Source organism: Lepisosteus oculatus, chromosome 21, assembly GCF_040954835.1.
Source record: "Lepisosteus oculatus isolate fLepOcu1 chromosome 21, fLepOcu1.hap2, whole genome shotgun sequence".
NCBI classification, from domain to species: domain Eukaryota; kingdom Metazoa; phylum Chordata; class Actinopteri; order Semionotiformes; family Lepisosteidae; genus Lepisosteus; species Lepisosteus oculatus.
The window spans coordinates 4,885,151-4,900,392 of record NC_090716.1 but is presented as its reverse complement, the minus strand read 5'-3'; the positions used below and the strand labels follow the sequence as shown (position 1 = coordinate 4,900,392).

The window sequence follows — 15,242 nt, the reverse complement described above, 5'->3', positions numbered from 1 at the left end:
GTAACATCCAGCACTTCTCCAAAGGAGAGTCCCGAGAGTGAGGGGATTGCCTGGAAAAGAAAGTGGATTAGGTTTCTGAAAGAGGGTCTGCCTTTGGTTAAAAGGCAGGGACAGGAGAATACATCTCGTAGATGTAAATATACTGTTAATCTTAAGAAGAAGCTTGACACCTGTGCAAAATTCCATCATTTTCATGAAGCAGAAATATTCCATTAATGAATAAGAAAGAGTTGTGGGGGGGTAGCGAAGCTTTCATCCTAATTGCTTTTCATGTTTACTTAAAGCCTTTATCACGGCTCTCTGCGCTTGCAAATTATTTCATAAATGTCACAGTGAAGCTCAAACTCATCATTGCCCCAGCTTTTCCTTGCCGACTGTGAAGAAAAAGCCCCTCTGTGTGTTTGGAATCCATGGAAAATGCTCTTATTTCTCCACAGTGACTGATAAATTAGAATATCTACATCATGCAGACTGGAGGCTAAAGGCTGCACAAAAGGTGGGTGCAGCTGCCGCTAATATGGCGTGACAGTAGAAATGGAAATTAAAGTTTTGAAGAATCGAGCATTTCCGTATTTATATATATATAGCTATTATACAGTATATACCGGAGCACCAAGGAGAAAGAGAAGCTTTATTTTTAAAAGGGAGAGTTGCATCATTTTTCTTTTTTTTTTTGCCCGCCTGTATGGCGTCCATCAACAGTTACTGGGAATGGCCGTGAGAGGGCCGTTCCTCTGAGAGCGCGGGCCGCGCAGCGCAGTCTGCTCCGAGCCGCCGCGGCTGCGGGCTCAATAAGAGCCACGCAGAGGTGAGATGGGAGGCAGGTTCTTTTTTTTCCCCCGTAAGCTGCCGCCCTGTGTCCATCTCATGGCAGCCATTCTGTCACAATGCCTAACAGCGCGTGGAGAACCAGTTTTCAATCTGTCAGGGAAACCTGGCTGCCCGGGAAAGAGAGGGAGCATTTTGAGCGTCGGGAACTCGCTTGACAGCAGCTGAGTTTCGGCAGTCAAAATCCTATTTCTGGACATCACCTCCGAAAGCCCTGATTTTCTCTTTCTCTTTCTTTTTTTCCCCCTCATTAGTTCAAGTTCACATTTATTTGTCATTACAGCCATATACAAATATGGCTATGGAAATATCGTTCCTCCTGGTCCACAGTGCAAATACAGACAGGACACTGGCATACAAAGTGCAGATAGTGCAATCCTGAAAACTCTGTTAACACTCTTAACTGTCATCCTGGAAACTCTTCTGTGTGACGCATTAACTGTTTTCATTTTGATTTCACGTTCAGGTGGATCTTAATCAGATTACAGTAAAATACTTTGTAGTTCTATGCCCGAGTCCCACTGTGGACCAGATATCGCTACTGCAGAATTCAGGCACAAATTGTTCTCCATCTGTGGAGCTGTGACTTATTCCCTTCACGTACAGTACTTCAAATTTTGTCCTTGAATTGAAAATGATTATAGCTACCCCTTCATGAAAAACAAGCTACTTTGAACCATCATACTGCCCTGTTTGTCAAGTTTTCTCTTTAACTCTGAAATTAAGGTGGTTTTTTAAAAGTTTTTTTTTATATCTGCTTGCCTTAATCCTAACCAGTGGGTCCCTTTGTATCTGATAGACATGTTTGACCTAAAGTTCTAATATTGGAAAATCACTCGGTGTAGTAATGAGTTTATGGTTATTTGTAGTTGCCCTATAACGTTATTGTATTTGCTTTAATACTTGAGGCTTTAATGAGATTTAACCCATTTACATGCTATAGGAGATAAACATTAAGTATTTAATCCGTCAAACTGTGGACAGTGTCTGTTAAGGTTTGATAACGTTATGTCAACTAAGCATATCTAATAGTGGCATATTAAGTTTTTCTCATCAGTAGATTTAATAGTATTTTGCATGATGCAGTGAGTAACTTAATTGTCCATCCTACAGACTGAATTTGTCTTTTGTCTGAAGCATGATTCTTTTTTTCCCTTCCAGTTATTGTATGACTAATTGCAACTTTTTGTTTGTACTTAAACCAGTGTTGCTTTCATATATTTTACATGAAGAATTTACAAGAATAAGAAAAGTTAATTTTTACTCTGGGCCTTTGGAACTGTAGTTGATCTCTGATAATGATCATTTTAATTTTCTTAAAATGCTTTATGCTGAGAATGGTGTTTTTCATCCTAATCTTCAAGAGTAGAACAGGGAAGCAATGTTCTTAATATACATACTTTCATAAAAACATAAGCATACAGGATAACAGTCACTTATGCAGTTACTAGCATAATTAAATTTGCATTCCAACTGTGTCATACCAGTAGCAAGGTTTGCAATCTTTTTATCACTGTGGAGTATTATTTCATGGCGTATTACAGAAAAACATTACTAGCCCTGGACAGAGATTCTTTTTAGTCATCTTTGCTGGCAAACTGATGTATCTGACAGCTCTTTCTGTACTTTTACAAGAAAAATGCTAGATGTTACAGTTCTCCCTGCAGGGAAAATCTGTGCCAATTTCCGAGTAAGGAAGTTTTTTACATTAATTGATATGGGTAATTTATGCTGTACCTTTAGTTTTAGTTTGCTTTTAGAGAAATTACACAACTGTAGCTTTATTTTCAATCAATCAGGAAATCCGCTTATCAAAGTGGGTGGCAGTCAGTATATAATGTGACACTAGACTAAAAAGCTTCACCAGATTTCAGAATGAGATTGAGATTTTTCAAATGAGATGTTTTGTGTTTTGTACCTGAATTTCAGGAAAGACCATAATATTTTCTTTACATTGTACAGCTGAACATTAACAAGCACATTAGCTTGCCCTTAGTGTGTTAAACGATATAAATGAAAACAGAACTGGCCTTTAGCACTGACCTTGCTTGTTCTTATGTGAGTTAATCCAAGAGTCTAGAATTATTCCATTATTTCGGAGGACTGAGAATAACATAGATATATGCTTGTGTCCTCCAGCGTTGCTTTGTTTAAATGTGAATGTCTTTATGACTGCAGTATATCAGTATTGTTTAAGCCATAGAAAGCCATTCAGTTGTGGAAGTGGCCTGTAGACACTGATCATTAGAGTAGATCTATGTACATGCAGAGATGCTTTGTCTTTGCATATAGACGTTCCCTAGGTATTTGTTCCTTGTTTGATTTGTGATTGGTAATTTCCAAATGTACATCTAATCCTGGATCATATATTATCCGTTTTTTGGGTGGTATGTAAAAGTGTAAGTGAAGTAAGGTGATGGAAATGTTATATTATATTGCTATAAGTAATAGCTGTGAAATTAAGTGCATTGCATAAGATCTTCTGATTTCAACAGAATTAAGGAAAACCCATTACTGCAGTATTGCTGTGTTGTTGTCAATGTTATTGTCTAAGACTGCAGATGTGACATTACAGTACTCATCTGTCTGGCATAAGCTATTATAGTTAAGATCTCCCATTGTAATCAATGGGAAGATGCAAAGCAGTAAAAAAAAATGGGAGTAGCTTAATAGGTATTTATGTCTGCATTGCATACTTTAAAGTGCACAATGAGAATTAAATCTAATCCAAGGGTTGAATTCAGGTCTGCAGCTCTGTAAATGGACTTTTAAGTAGCTCATATACAATGCTGTGCCCCTGCTATAATTTAGTTAGAGTGTGTAACAGGATGTAGAAATATTGTTATTTTGGTTATCCTAGAGATATCTGTTTATATCATTGTGAAAAAGAAAGAGAAAATATAGGGCATTTTTTCTGGTGTATCATATTGGTTTTCTGAGGTCTGACACACATTACTTCTAAAATGGAATAGTAATTTAGCTTTGGGAGAGGAGGAGAGACTCCCCCTGTTCACCTTTCAAGTGCTTTTGCTATGTACAATTGGAGAAGTTACTGCATTGCTGTTTTCTGTATGAAATTGCTAATGTTTCCATTAACTACAATATTCTCATTGTTTTTTTTTAATGACTTTTCATTGTTAAAAATACAGAACAATGTACAATTGTTAGACCCTGTTTGATCCTATCAGTCCTTCATAGTGGTTCTTAGGAAATTATCTTTTTTTATTGTTATTTAAGATAAAATTAGAATGACCCCAAATGTGTTTTGTCCCTAATCAAGAAGAACAGCTGACTCAATAAAGCTGAAGAATGGCTTCTTGGCCTTTTGAGTTATGCAGGAATGGAGCGCAAAGTGAAGTTTAAGTTCATGGAGTCAGCGTTATTTAAAACAAAGGCCTTATGCATCGTATTGTAAATATACTTGGAACTTTCCGACTCCTTTGTGACAACTACTACTAGGATGGCGTGACCTTCAAACCTACGCATTTAGTATTTGTACTCATTTATGTGGTGGATTAGTGCACAGCTGGGGAGCAAGGAGTGCCAGCTGTTATTGCTCTGGGATGTGTACTCTCAAGGAGAAAGGGGAGAGAGAATTGTTCCTCGTTAAGTTTTTGTTTCCTGCCACCCGCTTCACACACCTCCCACACAACATTAGAAAAGCTCCTGTAATCCTGTGACAGTGAAAATGTTATCCTTTCATTGCTGAGCAAACAGAACCTTTTGGGGTTTAATAACTCATCATATTAAACTTCGGGGTAATTGGGAGTGTGGATATTTTAAAATGCGAATTACGGTGTATGTTTGGAATTGTGGATTGTGATACCTGTTGCAATTTTAAGTGAAACGACTGCAGTTTTCCACATAGTATAAGACTACTTAATGACTACAATGCCTGTTCTTCTATTTATTATTTTTTTCAATTTGAATAAGTGGAAACTCCAAACTTTAAAGTTGTAGGGGATATTAATCCCAGAAAACCTTCAATATGAGGCAGGTAAATGTGCTTCGTGTAAGCGCTTTTAGTTACTTGTGTTAAATGGTTTATAAATTATGTTCATTCCCAATGGTCCAGCCTTTGATCTGTCATGGCCTCGAATCCCCTTGATATAAAGTAAAGCTTACAGGCCGGTGTGAAACTTACCTGACATCTGACCTAACACGGAAGAATCCTGTTTCATTTTTTTCTTTTGCATCATAATGTAGCAGATTCACTTATTTATCAGAAATATACACACAAGGTGAAAAAATATGCCAAAATGTCCGTCTGTAGCAATTGTAAGTTGTAAGTTGATAAATTTAGGAGGGTTAAGGTGTATGCCTAATCAGTGTAAATCAAAGTAACATGGCTTTGTTGTGGAACAGGAAGTAGAAAGCTCACCCACCAATTGCTAATTACAAACCCAGATCTGGATAAGAGTTCTCTACCGGGCAGAAAGAAGACCCAGCTCTGTTGAAGTTGCATTTGATGGGTACATCAGTTTTGGTTACATCTAAAATATTGGATGTATTAAAATAAACATTGGAAAATGTAAATATTGGAAACAAGTGGGCATGTTGCATTATGACTAAGGCCCAGATCACTTTCTCACCTTGGGCCACGTCATTTTGCAGAAAGTCCTTTAAGAAGGGATTACAAACTCAAAGCCTTGCACTGGCTGTTGTTTTTTTTCTGTTCAGGAACTCTGTCGTACAGAATTCTCTCCACAGATTTTCAACTGGTGTTTAAACCTCAAAGATCATTCGAGAAAAAAAAAAGACTGAGGTGATGGCTACAGGTTTCCTTTTGTATGGGAGGTATTAATAAATGCTCTGGTTTCTGCAGGTGCTGTTATTGGAGATGGACAATCAGCAGTCGCCAGCAACATAGCAAATACAACCTACAGGCTGCAGTGGTGGGATTTCACCAAGTTTGACCTTCCTGAGATCAGTAACGGTAAGACTACTTTATCTATATTTATCTATATTTCTGCTTCTGTACCGATTCTTGGTTCCCTTACCAAAGAAAAAATATATTTTTTTACTAATATAACCAAATTATTTTAGGTTATTTGTTTAATTTCCTTGTTGTTATGTCTTGGAGGGATGATTGTCATGTGAAAGTTTGAAAGTGTTGTAGGACTGAATAGCAATTGAGTTAGTCAGAATCATCCAATTGTTTTATTGAGAAAGCAGTCAAATGGGTCAAGTTCCAGATATTTCTATCTTTTTTTTTTTGACCAGCAAAACAACGCTGATCCACAGGAAATCACACAGGCTCTGGTCTTTGTGAATAATTTACAGAGCTGTATCTCCATAGCTGTACATCCTTAGTTCCCTTGTGGATGAAACCTACATGGTGACCCACTTTATAGAATATATTTTCAACACACAGGATTATTTTTGATGACATCTTGCTCTTTGAAGAGTAGTAGCACCATTAAAATGCTTTTTGAGTTCTGTGCAATACAAATGTCATTTGTGTAATTGAAAACAGGTTTTCAGATGGGTTATCAATTCAGTCTAGAATTTCCTAAGAAATTTGTTCAGGAAATATCTAGTTTTTATTTTTAAGAAACTGATTTACTTTAATATCATTTGAATACGGTTTGTGTAACTTTTGCATTGTCTAATGTTACCAGCAATAACACCTTAATTGACATTACTGGATTAACACACATCTTGTATCTGTTTAGCATTAACAAAAATTGCCATAATCTTATTTTCAAATTATCCCAACTATAAACATGCATATTATGAAGCAGTGGTCATTAACTGCATTTTAAGTGAGAGTAATGCCTCCATCGTGCTCTGGTTATGAATAATATGCTCATCAGAAAATGATAAGGCGTTGCAGATTTTATGTTTATGGAAATATTGTATATTCAGTTATCTGGGTTTCATGTTTAAAGTGTTGGCCTTATCAGTTATTGGTAAAATGCATACTTTTGTCAAGGATGGCACCATGGAGCTTGTTGTAAATAGCAATTAATAAGTCTTTGTTATATTCAGCACAGAAATATCTTTATTACTTTTTTATAGGTTCTCCTTCTTGCTGGGTGATTTGCAAATAATGAGACAACTATGATGTAATTGGAAAAAGTCAAGCAAACTGGGGGGAAAAATCCTCATGTGAATTCTTCCTGAGGCGATGAATTATCCACCTGGCTACTTTTTGTACGTCCATGTGCTGAGGAAAAAACAGTCCAGGGAAAATCTATACCCAGATCTTTATTTCCTGCTAGTTGTGATCCATAGGTCATAACCAGTCAGAGAGAATGACCCCTTGTACAGCTCACCTGGAGATCAGATGTATAGCCAGAGACTGACATTTTTTTTTACCCAGAAATGATGTATTCTCTTACGTTGTCGATTTTTCTTTAATTGTACCCCACATTTTATGAACATATTCATTTGGTGATATTGACAGGAAGCTGATGTATCCCACAGAGCAGTGAGTCCAGGCCTTGGACCCATTACCCTTCATCCTTCTGAGATTGATCCAAAGCTGAAATTATATTTCAAAAGCTTGCAATTGTAATTCATACTGTGTTTAGATTGTACCTAAAACATACTTCTTATGCACATTACTATCATGATTTTAATAAGTCCTCAGAAGCTGACTTAATTACTCCAGGTCCGACACTGAATAAGTCCTAGTCCATTACCATGGGACTCTTCAGTAATAGTAACATGGAAGATCATTACCCTTCACAAATTTCAAAGGTCTTTTGATGCAGGAAGAACACAAGTAATTTTCTCTCATAATTATTCTCTTTCAGGCTCTTTGAGTGTATTATTGGTATTTTTTTTGGAACAGGTTTCAGCTAGTCTAATTAGAGTGCTTTCGTTCCTAGTGTAATGTTTAGTGTTTGATTATATGATGTTTTAGGGAAACTTACTGTTATGTGTAGCTAAATGTGGCCTTTCTTTTACTTCTTACATTGGCTTACCTGAGATGCACACTGACTCACAGGTGTAATGAGTTTCACACGGTCGGTATAATTCTCTAGTGAACAGCTCTATTAAAACAAACAGAAATGGAGACCAAGTCCTACTTGTATGTATCATCTTAAGTAAAAAATAAAACTTAAAATAATTAATCTCATTACTGTTTTCTGTATCTATAATTTTGATTCCAGATGTTAGGCAATGTGTTCAGTTGCTCTGTGCAGTATTGGTTAATGTGTTGTATTTATGAAAGAAATGTTAGGCTACACATCAAGTATCTTAGAAGAACTGCACTTATATTGATGATCTTGATGTGAAATTATACTTAAGTTAGCTTTTCACAAGCAAGATAGGGTAAAATAGTAAGAAATACATATAGTGGCTGTGGTCATATTGTTGTTTCAATACCTGGGGGATTTTCAGTCTAGGCGTACAGAAAACAGAATACAGCACATGAGAGATTTCCAGCACCACTCTGCTCTTAGACTTCACATGAAGGAGAATCTTGTAGGTTTGGGGTGCTGATGTTTTGTGGTGCTTTATAAAGGCTGACTGAGAGCAAAGCAGTTTATAGGTTGCAAAAGGCCAAACTATACTGTGCCAACAGAAAGTCAAACAATGTGGTAAAAAATAACCCTTTGTTATAAGCTTATACTTCAACAGAGTGCTGAAGTGTGAATAATGGGATCTGTTCTCAGAGGAGGCGATACCCTTCCCATTTCAAATAAGCGCCATTCAGTCCCACTTAATGCAGATGTGACCTGAGGACTATAGCCCTGAAAATGGACTGATATCCTACTGGTAAACACTGCTTAAGAAGAGAAAACAGAAAACCAGCACTTGGTTTTGACCTTGGGAGTATTTCTTAGATCAGGTACTAAAGATGCTTTCGAACCGCAAGGTGAAAATTTATTGGATTGTAACAAGGTGTTGATGGTACACTGGCAATAATACAAATTTATGTGATGCTGTGATAGGATCGTTATTGAGTGCATCTAACACGTTTGTAAGAAAAGCAATAACCCCCGTGATTTCCCTATAAACCCTTTCTGATTTCTACACATGATTCAGTTGGGATCTACAGTTCTGTCTATAATTTCTGCGGCTTCCATGGTTGGAGTCCCATGGTAGTATTACATTGTGCATGATTTACAAGCCTCTAGTCTAGAACCCGTCTAGATTTGTAGAGGTTTTTACCTTGTGAAGGATTGTTTCAGAACTGTATGAGGAGAGTAATTCAAATGATTTGTAGTCTGTCAGCTAGTGTAGTTTTTGTATCTCAATTGCCTCTGAGTGTGCCATGCTGAATCTCGGATGTACTGTTGTCATAACTCAGGAGCACATGAAATTAACTACAGCACAAAATATTTATGTCACAGACTTCACTTTTATATGCAGTTTCATTATGCAACCTGCTCTGTGTTGTGAAAAGGCTTGCCAACTGATGGCCCGTCTTCTGACTGCTTCAGCTGAAAAAGCGTGTAGTGACAATTTTGCATTTCTTCCCTGCATATAAAGCACAGAATTGGCTACCACAGTCCTCTGAAATGGGATGGAGGTAAAATAAGACACGTTTAAGACAACTCTGGCAAGAGGAAAGTGCCGAGATGTCAGACAGCATGCTTTATGCTGAAGCAGGTTTGGGAAAGGGAACAAAAGCTAGTTTGGTAGCTCTAAAAAGACATTCTCCCTTCCTGCTGTTTATGCTGACCCCTTCTTGTGGGGTCAGAAATTTGACAGCAGTTAAACTTGTTTTCCTCAAATTGCTGTTTCAAAAGTGCTAGATGTGATTCTCTTAAAATAGGTATATACAAAGAGATAGATCATGCAAGAAAATATTTCAATGAAGGTAATAGATTTTCTAAGCACGTTCCTCAGCTGTGCAGTTATTCGAGTTGATCTATAGTGATGTTGTTCTGTAATAACAGTTGGCAGCAGTTTATTTCAGATTGAGGAGGTAAAACTGTAATAACGTACTAGCAATCTATTTTTTATCAAATTTGTACATTTTCAATCTCTAATAGAACGGTTCTATACACATATTTACCAAACACATTTACATGTGGAGTTTGTTTGCCTCCAGAACTAGCGTTTTGTAATGAATTGCTTTTGAATAATTTTTTAATGCCTTCCGTGAAGAGAGAGTTATAGGATGACAATAGTAATATTGAGCATTTCTGTCTTATCCAGAAAGTCCTCTTCTGTTATTGGAAAGGTCCATCATCTTATTCTGTAAATCATGCTATAATGCCTTAATACCATATGTGCTTTGAGACAGCCTACAGCTTTTCAAAAAGAACCTCCTTCTTGTGGTTCATTGCTTTAAAACTCTTAGGCCTGTCGTTCTGTTAAGTGACATCCTCCGAGAGGACTGCAATGATCTGTGTCCTGCTGAGCTGATGACATTGTGCTCGTTATGTTTTTTAGTGAACCAACTGTTTAGTGGCTTAAAGGATAAATTGTAAATGTCAGAGTGTCTTGAGAACTAATATCAAGAGTAAACAATACACTTAACTACATTATTTCTAAATTTTTAGCAATGTTTTCGATTTTGGGGGTGGTTTTGAGCAGTTTGCTGAAGAGCCACTGCATGCTGTCCATTCCTTCAAGGCAGTATCGCACTAGGAATAACTACAGAGTTTGACAATTTCGGTAATTAGTTGCTGACAAAATCTCTTTAACATGTTGTCTATTTATAATTAATGTTGATAACACTGTATGGAAAGCAATAACAGCTGTTGGGAGATGCATAAATAATGCATGAGTTGTGGCTTCTCTGGCTTATGAAAAAATAGTGAGAAAAAGAAGGGAGCTAAGCTGAGGCAGCAGTTTAGTCAAACTGCTTACCCTCCTTAAAAAGGAAACTGATACAAAAAACAGCCATAGGTGATGACCATTTTGTACTTTTTTTGATAACAGAATGTTTACTTTTTGGACACTTTCAGCTGAAGTATGAAATAGTTCTTTGAATACTTGTTGTTTTGAGTTGCTTTGTTTTTCTTGTATGTTTTGCTCAGGTAGCTGCAAGGTACTGGACAGCTTTTTCCTCTTGAAGGAGTTCCACTTGCAAAAGAGCTGCTGCTTTGCTTGCAGAGCACCGAGCGTTAGCTTGGGATTCAAGGTTTTGCTAGTTATTCAGTTGTGTTGATGCTTATATGGTTACACTTCATGTAGATGTCTTCACTGAATTAATTTATAATGTAGGATCATTTTTATATGTCGTAAATAAAGTGTTATGTTATCATAACCTCACTTTAACACACTGGCCAAGACAATTACCACATGAACTGTTGCAAGTACACCACAGCAAGCAATTTTACACTTTCAACATGTTTGGATCATGGTACAAATCTATCATAAAAGTTTGTATCCAACATTTGCGAAGAACATGTTGTTAACTTTGGCCCAGAAATGGGCAAAAAGAACAAATGAACAAGTAATGGGTTTATTCCATGTTGAAAAAAAGAAGAAAGAAAACACAACGTTTCGGCCCTGGAGCCTTGTTCAGGTCTTCACCTGAAGAAGGCTCCATAGCTGAAACGTTGTGTTTTCTTTCTTCTTTTTTTCAGCATGGAATAAACCTATTACTTGTTCCTTTGCAGCCTACGCATGCTGACGCAGCTACCCACCTGAACAAAAAGAACAAGTGTTATCTATAGGTGATCAATGTGCCTGCAGTGCCTGTGTGTTAAGTCAGTTTTAACAACTGTTTGATTTAAGCATAAAATGAGCTGCCTCTGCTTAAATTATATGTTCCAATATGATCTTGACCCCCATCTTACACGGGTGGTTGAAGAGGTGTAGGACTCTAAATATTTTGCTCCTTGGAGTAAATGGGGGAGAAAAGAACCCTGTAAAAATCCGAGTGCAGTTACTTGGTTTGCCTTATGGCGTATTCGGTGTGAGAAGTAAATGATCTGTTCAGAATAGATGCTGTAAAATCAATTACTGCATGGAACTACTTTGCCTTCTCCCCTGTAGCAGCATAGTATTACTTTCACTTCATTCATTCATGGATTTCACCAAATCATATCGGAATGCATGAAGGGTGCTTTTGTGAATTTATTGTTTGCCCGTGTGTAATTAAAATGAATACATTCTTAAATTATTTAATAAGAAACTAAGACTCCCTTTCCAGTCTAGGATTAACTCTAGTGAAGTGTAGGGATTGTTTAAGAGACAGCTCAAGAGTTTTGAGCAACAGTTACGCTAGCTTTGCATGGAGCAACTTAGTAATTCTCTCTCTGAGGATAATACACCTGTTGGATAAACCTCAGGTGGATATGATGAAACACATTTGAAGTAAACAACTTTTAGTAAAGGAACACATCTGTTTTGAAAACAAGTAGAGACTATTAAAAGTAAAAAAAATAATACAATTAACAATTCCCTTAGGCAAATTAACTTTCAGCAATGGCAGAATAGCTTTAAAAATATGGACAGGACCTATTTTTGTTAGACTCTCTTCTCATAACTTGTCCTTTACCCCTGTTGTTTGAAGGGAGGCCGCTTGTAAAAGAATTTGATGGGCAGTTTACCCACAGGGATAACGATGTTGGTCTCAGGGTTAACACAGTTTTACATCTGGAATTGGATTGTACATTGGCCAGCAAATCCAGTCATGCATGTACCATGTATTCAGCTTCAGGCATGTAACGTTGTGTTACTTAAAAAAAGGAAAACTGCAATATTCCTCATTTTGTAGAAATTCAATAGAGTACTGCTGGAGAAGTGCTTCCTAGTGTGGAAGTTGGTTCTGCGCCAAGCATGGGGCACCTCAATTTAATCAGGAGCCAATTCAGGGACAGTCCAAGACCAAGACTCAGTTTACCCAGCAAGTGAGCATCATCTATGCCAAGGTGTCAGGGGTGTGAATAGATATTACACAATTTGAATTTGAATACCTCTTCTTTGGTCTTACTGTTTTATAATTAAGCTTCAGGTACAACTCCAAAGTCTAGATTTGATTGTTCGCACTCTTAGAAACTTAAGATTGCTTTCTTCTTTGAGGAATGCTCGTTCTCAAAGATTTTCGACTGTTCCAAATTTTAAATAAACCTGCTCCTGCTCTTCAGTCAAAGGTCCTGCAGACTTACTTCTTAAATTTGTCCTTTTGATTGCTGCAACAAATGCATCAATAAAGCCGCAACTGAAAAAAACACTGCCCTGGCCGCTCCTGTAAGAAATACCCAGCAAATCACTGCACTGCACAGCTGATGCAACCAGCCATTAATCTTTCACAAAGTTGATTCCTTCCCCGAGGCTTCAACTGTACAAAATACAAAACTGTTTGAGTAAATAACAATGATATTGGAGATGAGCTATCATGTCTGTCTGTCTTGATTCCAGATTTATTTTTATTTTTTTTACATGGAGCTGTTTTGTGTTACCAGTACAGTTCTGGGTTATGGTGTTACAGGCTGTTATGACACCATTTCAGAAATGAAAGGGCTCTCAGGAAATGTGCATGCAGCTTGATGTAAATTTATGTTTTACAGTCTGATTCATAAACCCCTGCTGTTTGCTCACAGTCCTTTCTTTGCCGAGCAGTTAACACACCTACTCTCATTAAACACTGGCTCTGCCAGAACACAAAATTTGAGAAAGGAAGTTTGTCTGGTTAACATTGATCTCCACAGGGAAGTTATAAAAGTAATTTACTTGGAGAGAATTCTGCTAAATCCTCAGCCACTCAATAAACAGTATTTGGTTTCGTGCTAATGACATTTGTAATAGCATAACTAAACATTTTTAGTCAGAAGCTTTATTATTTTGTTTTAACTATTTCATTTATAGTGCTAGAATTCTGAACCTAGTTAATACATTTATTGTTATGATTTCAATATTTTACTTCATTGGGGCACCCTAAAATATTACATTTTTCGGAACAAATTAATGCACAAGAACTTAAATTTTATTTACAGACTTGCGGTTTGTTGTAAAATACTTTATGATTAATCTTCACAGAATGTTATAATTTAGTTAACAAATGAAAGAAAGAAAACATTTCCTCTTTACCTAGCATGGGCAAATTTAATACAATTCAGAACAGAATAAATTGTCGCTCTGTGAGTGCTTCTTATATCTTTCATAGCCTGCTGAGTGTTTCCATTTTTATTATTTTGTTTCCAAAATATACTTGATATTAAAAACCTACAACAAAGCCTAAAACCATTTTTTTGGTCTGGCACTGAACTTGTTGTTGAATTCCTATTCTCCAATATAGAGATTCTGAAAGTAAAAACTATTGGGGGGTATAAATTATGGGCAGGAAAATGTGGAATAAGGCTAGAATAAACTTCTGTGTTAAATCCTGGAAGCTGAGGTTGTAGAAACATTTTATTTGGCTCCTCATGTTTCACACAATTTCTAGTTTTCAAATGGTGTGAAGTGTATTAACACTTTTAATTCAATTTTAATGCAAACAGTTGAAGGCCGATGTTAAAAAAAATGTCATGAAAGTAAAAAGGATCACTTACTTTTTATTACTTACTCTATATTATTTTAACTTACTCTATACTTTTGGAAATGGAATGCAGTGAATCTTTGCCACGTCAGTGCCATAAGCACAATTCTAGTCAGTGTAAGTATATACAGAGTATCATTGTGTGCAATTCCCATAGTTATAGTGTTTCAAAGTAGTACTGCAAGCTGATCTTGACCTCTGTGTTTGTTGTCCTGAAGATTGCCTTACTAACGTTCTTTCCTTCATTGTAACAGCCACCATCAACGTTTTGGTTCCGAACTGCAAGATCTACAATGATGCCAGTTGTGATATCTCTGCTGACGGGCAGCTTCTGGCAGTGTTCATTCCCAGCAGCCAGCGAGGTTTTCCAGATGAAGGCATCCTAGCAGTGTACTCTCTGGCACCGCACAACCTGGGAGAGATGCTCTACACCAAGAGATTCGGTGAGCTCCTGGGGCTGGGAGAGCAGAAGTCGTTTGTGGGAGAGAGAAACTCGCCCAACTACAACACTGAGACTTGTGTTTGAGCACATAAGAATGACTGCAGAATTAGAAGTTCACCTTTAAATTCCTCAGGAGTACAGTACAGGAGGGCTCAGTGTAGCATTTGGGTTTATTTGAACAGTAGAGCCAACAGAATATTACATTATTAGGTGTTTCTAAACCTATTAGCTTTTCTTTGTTTAATATTATTTTAGTTTTCAGCTGTCATTTCTTTCTGGTGTTACTGTTGCATTCAATATATTGACGAGAAAGAAGTTTTGTATTTAATAAGATGTGAAATACATTTCTAGCTTTGCCAAAAAACAATATCTGGAAAGGTCGTGGTTTTTGGTAGTTAGATGAGGGTGTGAACCAGCAGAGAAGGATTTTAGCATGACATTTCAAACAATGCCTTCTGATTTCCATCTAATGAGAATCCAACACATCATCTACTGTGTTTTCACTTTAGACATATATTGTCACATAATGTTGACTTTGAAGAAATCCCTTAAATTTGCAATAGAGAAGAAAAAGAC

General features: G+C 36.9%; 1 protein-coding gene across 4 annotated transcripts in view; it reads left to right on the top strand.

Annotated features, from left to right (window-relative positions):
- ambra1a (autophagy/beclin-1 regulator 1a) overlaps positions 1-15,242 on the top strand; it is a 104,402-nt gene that overhangs the window by 51,411 nt on the left and 37,749 nt on the right. For all 4 annotated transcript variants that reach the window (XR_001477341.2, XM_015338572.2, XM_015338574.2 and 1 more), the window contains 2 exons: positions 5,654-5,764; positions 14,479-14,667. Coding sequence is in view for 3 of the 4 variants with exons in the window: in XM_015338572.2 (XP_015194058.2) it covers positions 5,654-5,764; positions 14,479-14,667 (300 nt within the window). In the remaining variant the exon portion in view is untranslated. The remainder of the gene's footprint in view (positions 1-5,653; positions 5,765-14,478; positions 14,668-15,242) is intronic.